We start from the raw sequence: 16899 nt of genomic DNA on the forward strand, positions 1-16899 counted from the left end.
ATCTTTTTTTTTAATAATGCGAAACTGCAGAAGACAAATCACACTTTAAATTTAAACCACACTTTAAATTTATAAATACATTATGAGAATACATTTATAGTCTCACTAACAGTTATTTAGTGAAAATAATAGCCACATACATTCATCTAAAGCAGGCATGTCAAACTTGCGGCCCTCCAGATGTTTTGGACTACAATTCCCATCTTCCCAAACCACTGGTCCTGCTAGCTAGGGATCATGGGAGTTGTAGGCCAAAACATCTGGAGGGCCGCAGTTTGGGGATGCCTGAGAAAGTGTCTCCTCAGGATAGTGTTTAAGAAATTGTTTAAAACTAAAGGTGCTCTAAAAATCACCATACCGGAATTGCCAGGGACATTTCTCATTATGAACTTATAAATTTCAGCCTTACTACACTTTTTAATCTTAGTGAGTGGCCCATAATTACACCTTGACCCTGCATCAGATCATTACAACCTAAATACACACACACACACACACACACACACACACACACACACACACACACTTCTTAGTTCCTTACTTTGGGTGTAGCAACACTAGTCCAGGAAAGTAGGGTGACCACTATCTCTACTACCATGTAATGAATCCCTTCTCCTCCATTATCTCCAGAAACAACCAGCTGCAGTAAAGGGCCCAGCCAGTGCTTTGTGTAAGGTTGGAAAACCTAGAGAAGAAATGCAGAATGCCATCTATACAGCACTGTCACTTTGGAAACTGCTGCACAACATTGAAAAAGTAAATGGAGAGGGCACTTCTTACAAATGCCCAACAATGAGATTACATTTAATGCTTTGGTGATAAATAACAGCACAATACTTAGGAAAGTAATCAAGGTACTGATATTTGAACAGTTGGGTTTATATGAACACCCTGAACGTGCCACTCAGATATTTTTCTCCCCTCATTCCAATTAGAGGCAGTAGATCAGATTCCATATTACTTTTAGTGCTACTTTTATTCACCTGGAGGTTTCAAAACTACAAGCCCAATCCATTATGCAACACTACTGCTTATGTATGTATATGATGGCTGGTTTATGGAAGTCGAGGGACTAGCACATTAATTTAGGTGCTATTTATTTTATTTATAAAAGTACTTATATACTACCATCTCATAATATATCAGGGCAACATGCAGCAATATGCAAATAAAACAAGGAAAATCATTAAAAACTGAACAAAATCATCATCAAAATGCCCAGTTGATTAAGATTTTAATCAGCTCTGTATGCCAATCTTCATTACCTTCTCAACCTACTTTATTCATACTGTAGGAAATTATTACAACAACCAGTGCCCATTTACAGTCTCATTTTTTAAAAATAAAAATGACTTACTTCTTCTGTATTCACGATGAGCTTTGCTACAAAGAGGCGAATATTTAATGGTACAGAGGGGTTTCCTAGTTTGCTGTGTAGAAACTTCATCCATGGAGGAAGATCTGGTGAATCTGCACCCTAACTCCCCAAAAGATTGTAAGTACACAAACACACACAGCCAATTATATTACAAGGCATAATTAAAAGGCAACAAAAACACAACACTAAACCACAGTTCTTCCTCAGTTACCAGTAGAGGTGCTTCTTGGGGGGGGGGGGGGAATTACAGGGAAACAGATGCTTTACAGCAGGCATCCCCAAACTTTGGCCCTCCAGATGTTTTGGACTACAATTCCCATCTTCCCCGACCACTGGTCCTGTTAGCTAGGGATCATGGGAGTTATAGGCCAAAACACCTGGAGGGCTGCAGTTTGGGGGTGCCTGCTTTACAGGTAGTAGAGTACAGTGGTGCCTCGCTAGACGAATTTAATTCGTTCCACGGGTCTTTTCTTATAACGAAAAATTTGTCTAGCGAATCCCATAGGAATGCATTGAATTTTATTTGAATTTTTTTTTTTGCCCATAGGAACGCATTAATTGAATTTCAATGCATTCCTATGGGAAACCGTGATTCGCTAGACGAATTTTTCATAAAACGAATTCATCTAGCGAGGCAACCTCCGCTCGAAAAATCCTTTCGTTAAGCGGAAATTTTGTTAAGCAGGGCATTCGTTAAGCGAGGCACCACTGTATGTCAGTTTGTTTCTGATCTACGATAAGACAATACTTCTAAATGGACACAAGTACTTTGCTCGGTATTAAAGCAAACTTCATACCATGGAAAATGTTTGTTCCACAAACAATTTAAATTTAAGGGTAAGGAACAGGATCCACCTGGCAGGCCTGATCCTAAGCTTCCCCACAGGCCATTTTTTTATAGGTGGGTAGGGCTGCCCATCTGTCAATCACCTAATGTTACCACGGGATCAAGTCATTCCACTTCAAAGGAAAGAATCAAGGGGCCTGTACTCCCTGGTTTTCCTTTCTAGGTGCACCTTGCACTTTTAAAGTCAGGATTGAATTCAAGCCAGGGAAGCAAATAAAGAATCAGAACCACACTTCTGAGTGCGAAACGTTTTTCCATTTAGCTTGATGTTCTAAGCTGCAGTTCAAACTTTTCTGCATCTGATATGTCTCAGACCTGAGAACAGTGGGTGCATTTTGCCCACAAACAGCCTGATGGCTGCATCTATAATGACTTAAATCAGTAGAACTTTTTATACTACCAGTATCTATCTATCTATCTATCTATCTATCTATCTATCTATCTATCTATCTATCTATCTATCATCTATCTATCATCACATTTCTTTCATGGATCAATTCATCTAGTTGAGGTTATTTCCTGCAGTAACTGGGGATAAACCACGGGTAGGATAAGATCTTGCAGAATATGGAGCAGGGGTCAGCAAACTTTTCAGCAGGGGGCCGGTCGACTGTCCCTCAGACCTTGTGGGGGGCTGGACTGTATTTGGGGGGTGGGGTGAGAACCAATTTCTATGCCCCACAAATAACCCAGAGATGCATTTTAATAAAAGCACACGTCCTACTTCCTGTAAAAACACCAGGCAGGCCCCACAAATAACCCAGAGATGTGTTTTAAATAAAAGGACACATTCTACTCATGTAAAAACATGCTGATTCCCAGACCATCCGTGGGCCAGATTTAGAAGGTGATTGGGCCGGATCCGGCCCCTGGGCCTTAGTTTGCCTACCCATGATATGGAGTATCTGCACATAATTCTGAAGTCTTCACAAGAACAGAAAACATTCACCTAGCAAGTATGCTGAATCTTCAAGCATTTATGTGGCAATACATTGACATCTTTCTAAACAATTAAACCTAGAAAGACCTAGGGAAAGATTATGTTAGCAACATATTAAGTCATGTCAATACTTACCTTTTCTACTGTGGGTGTGATTTTATTTCTGTGCATGTGTTTGATCAGGGTTGTCATAGAGGCCATACATTCATGCTGGTTCAGCTCATCCATCTCTAGTTCCATAAAATCATCTGAAACTAAAGGTTCTGTGGGCTCCTTTTTAAACAAGCAAAAACTGCCAATTAGTTCTGAAGATGTCATACTATTTTATTTTAAAGTGAAATTAAACACGAATTTCATTTTATCCTTTCATTTTCTCTTCGTAATATTGCTTTCCTACAGTTAAGTGCTTGGTAGTAGTAGCAAAAATTATGAGGCTCTATACCAGGCTTCCTCAACCTCGGCCCTCCAGATGCTTTTGGCCTACAACTCCCATGATCCCTAGCTAGCAGGACCAGTGGTCGGGGAAGATGGGAATTGTAGTCCAAAACATCTGGAGGGCCAAGGTTGAGGAAGTCTGCTCTATGCATCGATATATCCTCTACAGCTCTGCATGGTTAAAAAGACCAAAGCTGTAACATTTGAAAGTTCATGCTGATCTTTTAGAAGGAAATGGAACACAAACCAGAGCATATATATATATACATATATATATATATATACACACACACACACACACACACACACACACACACACGAACATACTTGCAGCTTTCATACACAATAGACAAGTCAACTCACCTTTCTCCTGAAGTGAGAACCGGAGGCAATACGGTCTTGGGAATTATATGAAAAACTCTGTACTCCAGTTGAGAAATCAAATTGGCTCATCTCTTCACTCAGACTGCTATCTGCCATATACGATGCAGAAGCTAAATAGTGTGGCTCGACTAAAAGGGAAAGGCATAATCTGGTTATACTACTGCACAAATATCTATGCACATCTCCAGTGAAGACCTTCTAAGTAAACTGGTTTCACGCGTCACCTCTCAGGCTTCCTTCAAATTTATCCTCATATTCATTCCTGTTTAAAACAAACTTAAGTATGTGTATCTGCATCTATGCCTTTTTTCACATTTTAAAAAATAATGCTAACATTCAGATTACAAAAAAAGAGAAAGATCACAGTTATTTTTATGTTACTCTGTAAAGCACCAAGTACACCATCATCAATACAGTTATTTTTTTTAAAAAAGTAACAACAAATAATACCTGAATCCTCACTCATTGCTTCCCTGGCTTCTTTCCTAATGGCAAGGTATTGTTTCTTTCTTTCCAGAGGAACCTAAAATACAAAAAAGTTTTCAAAGCTCCCTGTTAGCTTAAATAACACATAGTGCTACCAAGACGAGAGGGATCTAATAGAAGCAAAATGTATAAAATACAGAAGAGAAGTTAGCTCCAGGCAAAGGGTGAATGCTGCCTTGTGCTCGTTTTTTTTTATCTTGTCCCACTTCCTTTGTAGAATATGATTGAAGATTTTTCCATTTCTTGTGCTCTCTGAGCATCATGCAACCATTTTGTCTGCCATTTCCTCCATTCACCTTGCAGTGAAGGAACCATCCCCCCTCAGGGCGCCTGGCCACCAGGGGCGCGGAAGGGGCGCCGAACAGTGTCTGGGAGCAGCGCGCAGCCATTGAGCTTCCTCTCCTCTTCTTACCCATGAAGCAGAATCAGCGAGACTCCTGCCTAGAGTGGCACCATGCACCTGCCTCTTGGTGGGCCACCCCTCAGGTGTCAGTGCTGCCACTGGCCGCCCTCCCGCTCACCCTGCTCTTTGCCGCCCGCCCGTTGGGGGCATGAGGAGGACGAGAGGCCGGGCGCTGCGCAGCACCGCACCGCCCCCAGCAGAGGCCTCCGTGCCGGAGGAGGTGGCGGCGGCGCCCCAGAGGACGACCAAGCAGCCTGCCGCGACACCTCCTTCTACTTTTCCGTGTGCTGTGGGCGCGCTGGTAGCGAGGGGGAGGCAGCGAGCGCGGCAGGCCTGTTGCGGGACGTGGCGGCAGAGGACGAGGCACCATAGTCAGTGCCTGGCGGGAAGGCGCACCACGCTCCCCAGGAGGCTTTGGTGCTGCTCGTCCCCGGCCGCTGAGGAAAGTGTGGGCGAGGCAGCAGGCGCGCGTGTGGGAGGGTGGCGGCGCCCAAGGGATCCCTGCGCCACGGCTCCATTTGAGCTTAAGACGGCCCTGCCCCCTCATCTCAGTCTTGCTGTTGGACACACTTTGAATGTGATGCCAGGCCTCTCTCTAGTCATGCAAACTCTGATCTGCTGGCATCATGTATCACCATCGCACATTCATCACTGTCATCATCTTGCATCTCTCAAAATTTGAGCAAGGACATACTGTGTTGTATTTTCTTCTAAGACCTGCTTCCCTCCATGATCAGAGCACCACAGTGGGCTCACAAATTCCTACAGAAAAACTCCCCCACTACCTGAGACCACCACAGCAGAGACTGTGTGACAAGTTTACTGCTACATCTACCTGCTTGGTTAGCAAAACAAGATACACCGCAGGATCTGGAATAAAATCTGGCCAAAGCACAGAAACTATGAAGGCTACCAAAGATCACTATGGAAGCAATAATTCAATTAGGCATGCCTTTATACAGTGGAACCGCAGTCGTCGAACGCTTCGGAAGTCGAACACTTCAACTTTCAAAAGCCGACAACCCAGAAGTGAATGCTTCCGTTTTTGAACGCACCTCAGAAGTTTAATGGCTTCTGAGGGACATTTCTCCATTTTTTTCAATAGATTTTGCTGACCAGCAATTGCGCCTCGGTTGTCGAATGTTTCAGAATTCGAACGGTCTTCCAGAACGGATTATGTTCGAGAACAGAGGTTCCACTGTACTTGTGTTCTGTGATTTAACCGCAACTCTTAACTTGGTCTAGAACTCTTAAGGCAGTAAGATCTTCTCTTAATAGGGAGGTAACTTCATTTTACCTTCTCAAAACTGAAAGAGTATGTTATTTGACAATATTATTGTTGATGGTGCTTCCATTGTATTTGGTTTATTGTTGTGGGAAATAAAACATTAGTAGTGAAAATTAAAAAGGAACCTTTTCCTACCTCAATCTCTATAGGAAATGAATAATGGTGCTGTAAATCCAACAAGTTTTCAAGAATAAAGAGATTCTACAGAAAAAGAAGACATGCAAATTTTAAAAATAATTATGCTGCAATTTACAAAATGTTAATTATCCAATTAGCTGTATGTTCCAAGAATACAATTTTAAGTAGTTGCCATCACAAAAAGTTCAACAAATATCAAATATATTAATTGCTCTTATTAAAATCTAAATTCCACAAATCTCACCACTGAAAGCAGACATTCCCAAGAGAAATAAGCCCACACAATGTATTCCAAGCCCTGGCAGAAGAAAGTCAACTTGTCCCTTCTAGTTACCCTTCTGCAAGTAGCAGCATTGCTTAGATAAGAGAATCTCCTGCACATACGGTAAAGAGTTCTGTCCTGGGCTCGTTGTTGTTCAACATCTTTATAAATGATTTGGATGAAGGTATTGCAGGGATGACACCAATCTCCTCTATAAATATACTGTCTCAAGTTACTCAGTAGATCTATTATGTTGTATAGCCATCACCCACCAATCTCTTTTTACAGTGGTACCTCATGTTACTTACCATCCCCCTTACGAATGCTGTGGGTTACACACTCCGCTAACCCGGAAGTAGATGCCCCTTGTTGCAACCTTTGCCCCGGGATGTGAGCGGAAGGTGCCGTTAGAGAAAGCGCGCCTCATGTTATGAGCGGTTTCCTGTTACAAACAGACATCCGGAACGAATTAAGTACGTAACACGAGGTACCACTGTACTTCCAATAAAAAAACAGGAAGGGTTATTAATTTATCCAGTTTCCCTGAACAGGTATGTTGAATGAACTGACTTGAGACTATAGTAGCATCAATAAGTGTGTGGCTCTTACTTGATTGGTGGGCCAGCTGATAACCTTTCTTTTCTTCTTTTTTATTAAAGGTTTTCTTGGTTTACAAAGATATGTGCAATAAATTGGATCTCAGAGCCAGCCACTATTAACCTCTAGCCTGGGTGACATTTCATTATATACACACCTTTTCTGGTTTTTCTGTGAAAAGAAAGCCTTGGTAAAATTTGCTTTCGCTGAACACACAGCTAATAACAGCAATGGCACAATTATATGCAGCACAATGATACTGTCTCCTCTTTTCTAATAGCTGAGTTTCACCAGACATGTTTTCTGTGAAGGCATCGTGGCAGGACCTTGAATCAAAACAGATAAAGAGCCCTTTTACAGGAAATCATACAGTCTGCAAAACAGTTAAAATGAAAGTTTAAAACATGTTTTAAAAATAAAAATCAATACGCTCAAACCACACAAAAAACACATGGCAGCTTTTATTTGTCCGCATAGACTTCGCTAAACATGGATATTGTCGAAAAGAGTACAGTGGAAGTGCCTGCCTGATGTCAACTGGCAGGAGTTTCCAAATGTTCGAACTTGTGAATTGGATAAAACTTTAGCTGAAAGGACTGACCTACAGCCTAACATGAGTTGGAGCATCATGTGAAATCAAGCTAAAAGGTTGGCGCACTGGTTTAAAGGAGAAGTGAGAAATTCTTACTTCATTAGCACCTTCGTAAGTTCATTTCCTTCTGCACATGTGGAGCCCTTGAAAGCTTGGTTAATTCTAGAGTCTTTAGAATATACTTCTTCTTTAGAAAGACGTGAATACATCACTTTCAGAATTTTGTAATAGCTCATTTTTTTGATGAGTTGTGTTTCAAAAGCAGTTTCATTTGACTGAAGAAAATACATAAAGGTAGAAAAAGATTCTAGGTGATGACTCAGCAAGAATGCTTAAGCAGCTTCAAAGATAAGTGTACCATTATTTAGTTATTTGAAATGTCAGTTTCAGAAGGCAGAGATTAAACTTTACCTTGGTAAATCTAGATTTCAGCATCTCCATAGCCTCCACAATAATTTTACTTAAAAAAACTTTCAGGGCATCTGAGCTGCAGTGAAGCAGCAGGATGAGAAGAGAGCGATCCACATAGGCTTGACGAGTTGCATTTGAGAGAAGGGCTTCACTCTGGAACATTTTGTGAAGGGTCTCCAGCAACACTACTTGTTTGTCCCAGCTGCCCCTAAACATAGTGAAGAATTTAGCAGGATGTTCAATCACATTCCTAGTTAAAACTCAAATCCAATCCCAAATCTCTTCTAGAAGCATCTTAAGAAGTGATTTAATTATGACAACATTATTTTTTAAAAAAACAACAACAGGCTTTTCAGGGCTATTTTCAAATAAAAAACTTTGGGCATATATGCCATGTAAGTAAAATATTTTTGTAGACCAATCACACATAGCAGCCTACAGGAAATATAGACAACCAAGAAAATCTTAAATGGCTGCAGCTAAAGGAATCTGAAATTAAACAAGTTTCCCGGCATTCTCAATAATCCCTTGCTTCAATGCTTGAGTTTGACCAGTTACTAACTCTTGCCTTTTAAACTATGTGATTTGTAAAAACTGGGAGATACACTACCACTTTAAAGCACTACCTTCTGGCAATTCTTTTGAAGCTGAGTTCAAATAATTCTTCCATTATATGTCTCTGGTCCCTGCAAAGAATTTCTGTCATCAGCTGCAACAACATGGGACTCTGGGATAATTCAAGTGCATCTAGGAACTGGAGTTTGGTGGTGGTGGGGGATAAACAGAGTATATGCAAAATCTGATTAGAACTAAAGATACATATGAAAATGAAAACGAAATATAAAATATATTCTATTTAAAAAAACATGTAATAGAAATCATTTTTACTTTAGCCTACACAGATGCAGCGTTTCTGCTTGCAACTTGTTTCACGGGATTGGATCCAACCAAATTTTCCCATTAGCACAAGGCCTTTGAATCATTGCCCAAGCTGAATTCCTTGTGAAAATGGAACAACTTCGTTTGATACAAGCTAAATTTTGTTTTGTTTTTTTCATTTTTTAAAGTGTATTACCTAGGGCTCAGAACAGGTAAGGGCCATTCTAAAATGCCTATGAGTAAATGACAGATCTTTTCACTTACTTTTTTCGTGCAATCCACATAGTTATTGTATCTCAAGGTTCCTTTAGGAAACTCATCCGATCTCAAAGGGAAATTAAAGACTACAAGCTGGTCAAGTGCATTCTTAAGGTCATCAAGCCGTTCTCCAACGAGATTAGTAAAGAATGGAAGAATAATAACAGCTTGACTCTGAAATACACATGCAACTTAGAATCAATTGTATTACATCTTTAGGCACATCTAAGAATCTTTATTCTTCCAATAAAATTTTGAGGAGGGAGCGGATATCTGCCAAGTACAAGTTAGGCATGCTGAGTTCTCTCACAGCCAACACTAACCATACTTCACTGTTAACAAGGGAGATGATATTACTGTAATGCTCTAACTTTGAATCTTGGGTAATTGCAAGCAGTAAACACAACAAACCACAATCCAAAACCATGGTTCAAATTCAACTGTGAAAACTGGTTTACATTAACTGCCATGGTGTTGTTAGATGCAAACATGATATCCTGGGCTTACTCCAAAGTTTGTTGCATTGCTCTGTGCCTACTGCCCGTCCTGGCTACAGAGTGTGTGGAAACAACAGCTTGAAAACAAAACTGTTCATTTGGCGAGGAGGAGACACTCGCTGAGGCTTTTGCAGACCTCTCTGAGGGTACTTTGCAAGTTTCTTTAAGAATGAATGAATGGATTGTGTGGACAAAGTTCTTTGCTAACTCTGCAAATAGTACAAAAAATTAACTTACCTTGAGATTTAGACCTAACATCTGGTCAGTAAGTAGACTTGTGTATGTATTAAAAACTATAGAAAATGCCTCATGGTATGTATTGAATGACACAGAAGAGTCAATCTGGAGAAAGGAAAGAAATTTAACACCAAATTTTCACTTAGAATTAATTCATGTACAGTGGTACCTTGACTTACGAAGATGATCCGTTCCGCGGTCGTCTTCGTAAGTCGAAGTTTACGGATGTCAAAGCGTGTGGCCGGTGCATGCGTGAAGCGTGATTCCGCACTTCTGCGCATGCGCCGACCATGCACGCTGTTCTGCGCAGGCGCCGGGCGCGCGTGGCGAAAAGACTTCCGGGGTTGTCAACTTCAGAAGTCGAAACCTTCAGAGGTCGAAGCGTTCGGATGTCGAGGTATGACTGTATACAACTACATCCGTCAAAAAAGTTGTTAAAATGTTTCAACTGACACCACATGTGTATGTAAGGAGGTTCGGATTGAATATTTATTTATTATATCCTAAACCTTTTGTGAAATAAGATTCTTTGGGTAGATAGCATCCAGCAACAAAGAAAATGACAATGATGCAAATTAAGAACAGGAGCAATCAGAAGAAACTCTTCCCTACACCAAAACACACACCCTCAAAGAAAAATGAGGTCCAATAATTCAGAAAGACTAATGTTACTAAACATGTTTTCAAGTTAGCACAGGACCTAATCACCATTATTGTACAGAGTCCAGGAAATTCACCTGATTAGCTGTGCAACATCCAGGTAAGGAATACAGCTGTTGTTGTTATTTAAAAAATGTATAGACAGCTTCACAGCATAAAATCATCAAAGCCGTATACATAGTAAAACCAGGAGTGCTGTTATAATTACTAGGGTGCTATAAGCCATGCCCCATGGAATGCTGAAAGGGGTGTAGATAGACCAGAATGCTCTGGTCATCTTAATTCAACACCCTGAAAACAACTGCAGGGTGCAGAACACCCCAGTGCAGCTGGCCTTATTGCACATCTTCAGTTTCCTCCAAACACCCAGGATGCCTCCAGTGTTTCCCTAAGTGGCAGCCAGGGTTGAGTTGCATGTTTCAAATGTCCTAGGAAACTGAATTAGGATATGCATAGGCCTTTCACTGCTGTGTGCTGCACAGCAGAGAAAGAGGCTGCAGATATATACAGCACCTAAGGACTGGATCTGGGTGCTAGCTGCACCACATAACCAGTCCTTGGGATCACTTCTGTACTGGAGAGAGCTCTCTGAACAAAAGCCCCCAAATATTTCTATGCTCATATTTTGCACACTTTCAAAAATACAGTTCCAATAAAAAAATTAAACCTCAAGAATAAACATTTCAAAATTAGAAGAAGAATTTCATCAAGATCTGTTGTGACATCCCTGACTTCGTAAAACTGACTAGAGTGGACCTTGGGCTCCCTCACGTCTCCTGAACTCAGCTATCACCGTTGTAGCTTTACCTGCAGAACTTTAGCTAGCAGGGTTAGGACAGCCATTTTGCTTTCAGGAGCAGAATCTTTGGTCCACCAGTGGTCAAGCTGCCTCCAGTTTTTCAAGATGGCCACCACCAGTTTCACTCCTTGTTGCTTGCGAACAGCACGGTCTCTAAAGCTCTGGTCCAACATACCATTCAAAACAGTACCAACCTGAAAGCAGAGGATGGGTACCATGAAATATTGATGTAATTCAACACCCAGACTAAAGCATAATGTTTTCAAGATTAGCAGCCAAATGAATCATTACAGTAGTCCTAAGTTTCTCTATGGCCATGTCTGCCAAAGATGGCCTTCCACAAAGAATGGCTGAAATTAAGCACCTGAGAAAATGAAAATGCAATGTCAAAAATCATTAGATTCCACATAGATTACTAATGCTTATGATGCATTAAATGTTTCTCAGACATTTAAGCTGCATTAAATTTGCAACATAGCAAAGTGTAATTCATTATTTCAGACTTCTCCCAAAACCCGAAGTAAGTAAGTATAAATTGAATGGTCTCAAGGTGTCAGTACCAGGGGGAAATCCTTACAATCACTGTTCGTAGAACAGTAGGAGAGAGAGAAATTACATCTTTCCCATTTTGTCGTTAGGCACAGACTTTGGAAGTGCTCGGGCAGCCGTATACAAACATTCCCAGGGATTATTGTTTACTGCATTAAAACAGGAAACAGAATACTCCTTGCTGCAACAAGAAGGGAGGGTTACTGCTCTCTCTCTTTTGTTTCAGTTGCTCAGGAGTAAAATATGTGAGAGAACAAGTTTGCCAGCTGAAAGTAGAAGTACATTACCATTTGGGGGCTGTCTTGAGCTGATTTCATAAGCTGAAGTACTGCTATATCCATATTTTCCAGCAACTCTTCATTAATAGTTTCCCCAAACAAGCTGTAGAAATACTCTCCATGAGAAAAACTGATAAGGTTTCTTTGAGATGTTCCAGATAATGGCACAGATAACATTAATGTGTTCAGCAGGAGACTCACCAGCTCTATGCACTATAGGGAAATGAATATAAAAGTGAAAAAATTGTGTATCTTAACATCATGAGCAAACTTTTCAGTCAAAAAATGTATACCTTTCCCCATCTTTACAACTTTTGAGCATCCTCAGTTCCACACAAACGGAGGAAGGGCTATGAAAAGTAAGAATCCTCTTTGGATGGAGGAGCCCCACCCAGTTTGAGGAGCTATTTTTTAAAAAAACCCCAACATTAGAACAAAAATCTAGTAAACGATGAGCATCCTGGACACCAAACCAATATGATGAGCTCTCTTCCACTAATCCAAGAGCTGAGACAGTGCTTTCTTGGGTCCTGAGGTAACTGTGGGTCTAGGAATTAACAACCTTTAAAAAAAAAACCTTGGGTGGATCAGGATATCCTCCACCCACTGAGAAAAATGAATATTTATGCTGATCAGTAGCATTGAGATTATTTTTATTAATAACCACCATTCAATCTATTACCTACCCATCATCATAAGGCCCAAGGGTGGGTGACATCAATTTAAAATGCAATATTTAAAAAATACATTTTTGGACCCAGCCTATTCTTCTGACTGTATCTGAGGTGTCAAAGGCTAGGGTCAAGAGCTGTATGTTCAGCACATGACACATATGAAACAGCAGGACCCACCTAGAAGAATCGATCTGCTCGGAATGTTTGGCTCAAGAGCTGTGCCAGTGTAGCACCAGTATCTGCTAGTATAAGGTGATTCTGGGCTCTAGCTACCAGCCAATCACTCTGGAGGACCATGGTCTAGGTCAGGCATCCCCAAACTTCGGCCCTTCCCATCATCCCTGACCACTGGTCCTGTTAGCTAGGGATCATGGGAGTTGTAGGCCAAAACATCTGGAGGGCCGCAGTTTGGGGATGCCTGGTCTAGGTCCTCCTTTCTCCTTTGCTACATTTGGTATTTTGATTTGTTTCTCTTTCCTAAATGAACAATATGGTGGAGGGAGAGAGAAAGAAGGAAAGGTCTCCTGAGCATTGCTGTTCAGGTGCGGAGCTGTTCCGTCATCAATGTTCTCTCAGTGGAAAGGGTGAGAGGGAAGAGATTTTGTGTGTACAGGATCCCGGTTCCCCTGTGCAAAAGTGAGGGTCCAAGAAGGTTCTCCTCCACTTAGAGAGACAGCGTGCTCATCACAGAGTTTAAGTGAAATCTGTATCTACACACACCCCTATGTAGAAAGATATGAATGAAGGGCATGATTAAACTTATTCATGACAGTAGAAGCCATTTAAATTTTTATCTTCTGTGATACTGATAACAACTTGGGTGGCTAACTAAAGTCACAGGTAACAGCCATCAGAAAATTGGATAATCTGAAATATCAGGGACATGAACATCAGAAAACACATGCATGGGACCAACAAGGTCTGGCTCCTACCTGTACACCAAAAGCAAAAGCCAGCTGCAGCAGACTCTCAGCTAATCGTTTACTGTTGATGTCCAACAAGGGTAGGGACTGCCTTTCGTCACCTGGTGCAATACCTTTGTATACAACTAACATGAGTTTAGAGCCAGTCTCGCAATGTAGAGCTGAAACCTTAGGGAGGAGGAAAAGAAAAAAAATGCAGTAGAAAAAAAATGTTCAGAATCATTGGGGGGGGGGCAAAAAAAGTTTTAAAGCTGAAGTTACGATGTGCCTTTTCTTCTCTTGCAACTTCCAAACTCTTTTTAAGAGATTCTTCTGGAGTTAAGCAATCATCAGGAATGAAGGAAACGTTATGCCTTCCTCCTGCAAGTATGCCCTGCCCTCCAAATAACCAAGAATCGGAACTCCATGGTTAAAATGCCACCAGAACAGCAGTATCTCATGAGCAGCTGTCATTACGAGAACCTCAATGTGAACAAAATTAGATTCACCCAACAGTGCACAAATTCAAACATGTGACAGCATTCTTCTTAAAGAGGCAGAAGAGAGGAAGTATTTACTCCATTTTTATCCGTTTATCCTCCAGTCAAGAAGCATGGTTACTGGTAACTGCATAATGTACAGCACCTTACACTGAATTTTTGTTATGCTATAATAGGTTGGCAGTGTAGTTACTGAAAAACTACTCTAGTGCACTTACATTATACTACTTACAATAAATAAATATTTTTTGCTCTACAAAGTACTGATGCCAATACAAATGACAAGCTGTGTTTTTACCTCATGCTGCAAGGCACAATGAAGAAGGCCGGCATTATGAAGCTGTTTGCATGCAGACAGGATGGAACCAATCCTAACGTGATCCAACTGTGCGTCTGGATTGTATAGCTCAACACTGCAAAGCTCCTCAATGCTGACAAAACAAAAAAGAATTGATACTAAGCATGTGGCTCAAGCATTAAGTCATTTGTATTGTTTTATGCATTTATTAGATCCTTATTTCCGAGACATCCTACCTTTTTGATGTTATTATTTTCTTTATGCTGATCTCTAAAGGTTCTCTATAAGGAGATCTCATCAAAGCTTTTATAAGCCTGACACAAATATCTGGAAGCTTTTCCATAACTTGTACATCAGCTATATTAAACCCTATGTTTCTGGGGTCACAGACGGTCCTCACAACGAGCTCTATCAGATTCTCATTAAGCAACTGTCTCTCAAGCAGCTAGGAATTGCAAGATAAAAATGAGACAAGAAGTTTTAATTTCATAATCCAACCATTTTCACTTACATTCAAGGTTTCATCATTCAAGATTTTATCTGCCTGTGCCTCTCAACGGAAGCAAAATACCCCCTTTGATCCTCACACATTACTTGTTGGTTTTGCTGTCTTAATGTAATCTACTTACCTTGCCTGGTAATTAACCCCATGTAACAGGATCCACATGGGGTCAGAGGACACGTTTTACAATGTGCAAAGGCAAGCTGGGATCCAAAGAGGTTTTTTTAGGTTGCAGCAAATGGCTTATACAAGTAATTACTGGATTTTGAACTCCTTTGTGTAACAATCAGCTTTTGAGCTTCCCTTCCATTTAGCAAATAATTTGCCACTTGTGGGAAGCATCCGGTGCTGCCAGGGAATTTTTAGAAACCCAAAAATATCGTGATTTTTAAACGGACAGTATAATTTGTGAGTTTTCACCCATTCCACCAAAAATTATGTAAAGTCATGGCAAAGTCAAATTTTGGTCTGCCGTCTTGATTCAAAATGGTGCCCAGAATCCAAACATCAAAAAAGACTGCTTCCCCCACTTCTGTAACACTTGTGCCAAGTTGGCAGTGCTTAAGCCCTGGGGAGGTCACTTCAGTGCTGCTAACTCAGTGGTTTGGCTTCACCCTCAGAGGCATACTCCATTGTCTCTCAGGACAGGCGGATGCCAATAACAACAACAGGCCAAAATCAAGTTTCAGTACACCATCTTGAATCAAAATAGTTCCTGGCATCCAAACATTGAAAAAGACTACCCCCACCCTCAGAAACCATCATGCTGAGTTTGGTGATGGTATTTCAAGAGGTTGTCAAACCTAGGCAAAAGAAGAGTGAAGTTGCACCAAAGCCGTGTTTTGTCACACAATCTTGATTCAAAACAATGGCCAACATCTAAACACCAATGGAGAGCACTGCCCCCACTTTGGAAACCCTCATGCCAAGTTTGAGATCTCAAGAGGCATCTCAACATATAAAGAACAAATGAAAAGACAAACAGACAGACAAGCCACATTCCAAACTATATAGTAGATGAGGCATGGGGAGCAGGGCCTGTTCAAAAAACACATATTCCTGAGCACAGGTAACTAATGGCACTTTTGTTTAGACCTTGGGCAACAAACACAAGCTTACCTTCCAGAATTCCTCCTGGTGGGTCTCCAAAACCATGCTTACAAAAATCATAATTCGAACTACAATTGTACATTTGCTGTAATTGTACTCTTCTCTTTCTTGTGGACTGAACATGTTGCTTTTGGACCTAGTGCTAAAACACTGTTCTGCGCCAGACACATCATGCAAGGCCATTTTTTCCAGGAAGAAGCCCAACGATGTCAGGAATGAAGACCCTATATTTGTAGCTTGGAGGAAAAAATGCACTAGCATAGAAATAGTTTCCTCAGAATATAAAATACAACCTTATTTTGTTAGACATAATAATTATGTGAAGGGAACAAATAGAAAAAACAACATACTTTTTGCCCCCAACGGTCTAAAACTATGCTTCATTCAATTTCCCTTCTATCGCACCACTAACATTATATTTTAGATACATATTTTGATAATACTAAAATAGCAAAAGAGTAATAAAAAAATCAGCTGAATATTACAGTATTTCACGTAAAGGGGCCTACAGTGGTTAACAGCAAAGATGACTATAAGAACTTGTGGAGGTAAGACAACTCAAGATGACAAAGGCTACTGTAGAAGAGTACTTTGA

The 16899-nt window shown here is 40.7% G+C and overlaps 1 protein-coding gene across 1 annotated transcript in view; it reads right to left on the bottom strand.

Moving 5' to 3' along the window:
- Nucleotides 1-16899, bottom strand: part of PRKDC (protein kinase, DNA-activated, catalytic subunit) — an 86755-nt gene that overhangs the window by 36864 nt on the left and 32992 nt on the right. Inside the window, exons 32-49 of the mRNA XM_035124659.3 lie at nt 16314-16540; nt 14929-15137; nt 14693-14825; nt 13925-14083; nt 12328-12531; nt 11500-11685; nt 10033-10137; nt 9305-9472; nt 8788-8915; nt 8162-8369; nt 7847-8025; nt 7316-7484; nt 6297-6362; nt 4435-4507; nt 3964-4112; nt 3301-3438; nt 1358-1477; nt 542-685 (exon numbers count right to left, since the gene is read on the bottom strand). Of these exons, the coding sequence (XP_034980550.3) occupies nt 542-685; nt 1358-1477; nt 3301-3438; nt 3964-4112; nt 4435-4507; nt 6297-6362; nt 7316-7484; nt 7847-8025; nt 8162-8369; nt 8788-8915; nt 9305-9472; nt 10033-10137; nt 11500-11685; nt 12328-12531; nt 13925-14083; nt 14693-14825; nt 14929-15137; nt 16314-16540 (2765 nt within the window). The remainder of the gene's footprint in view (nt 1-541; nt 686-1357; nt 1478-3300; nt 3439-3963; nt 4113-4434; nt 4508-6296; nt 6363-7315; nt 7485-7846; nt 8026-8161; nt 8370-8787; nt 8916-9304; nt 9473-10032; nt 10138-11499; nt 11686-12327; nt 12532-13924; nt 14084-14692; nt 14826-14928; nt 15138-16313; nt 16541-16899) is intronic.

The sequence above is a fragment of the Zootoca vivipara genome, chromosome 8, assembly GCF_965207765.1.
Source record: "Zootoca vivipara chromosome 8, rZooViv2.hap1.1, whole genome shotgun sequence".
Classification (NCBI taxonomy): Eukaryota; Metazoa; Chordata; class Lepidosauria; order Squamata; family Lacertidae; genus Zootoca; species Zootoca vivipara.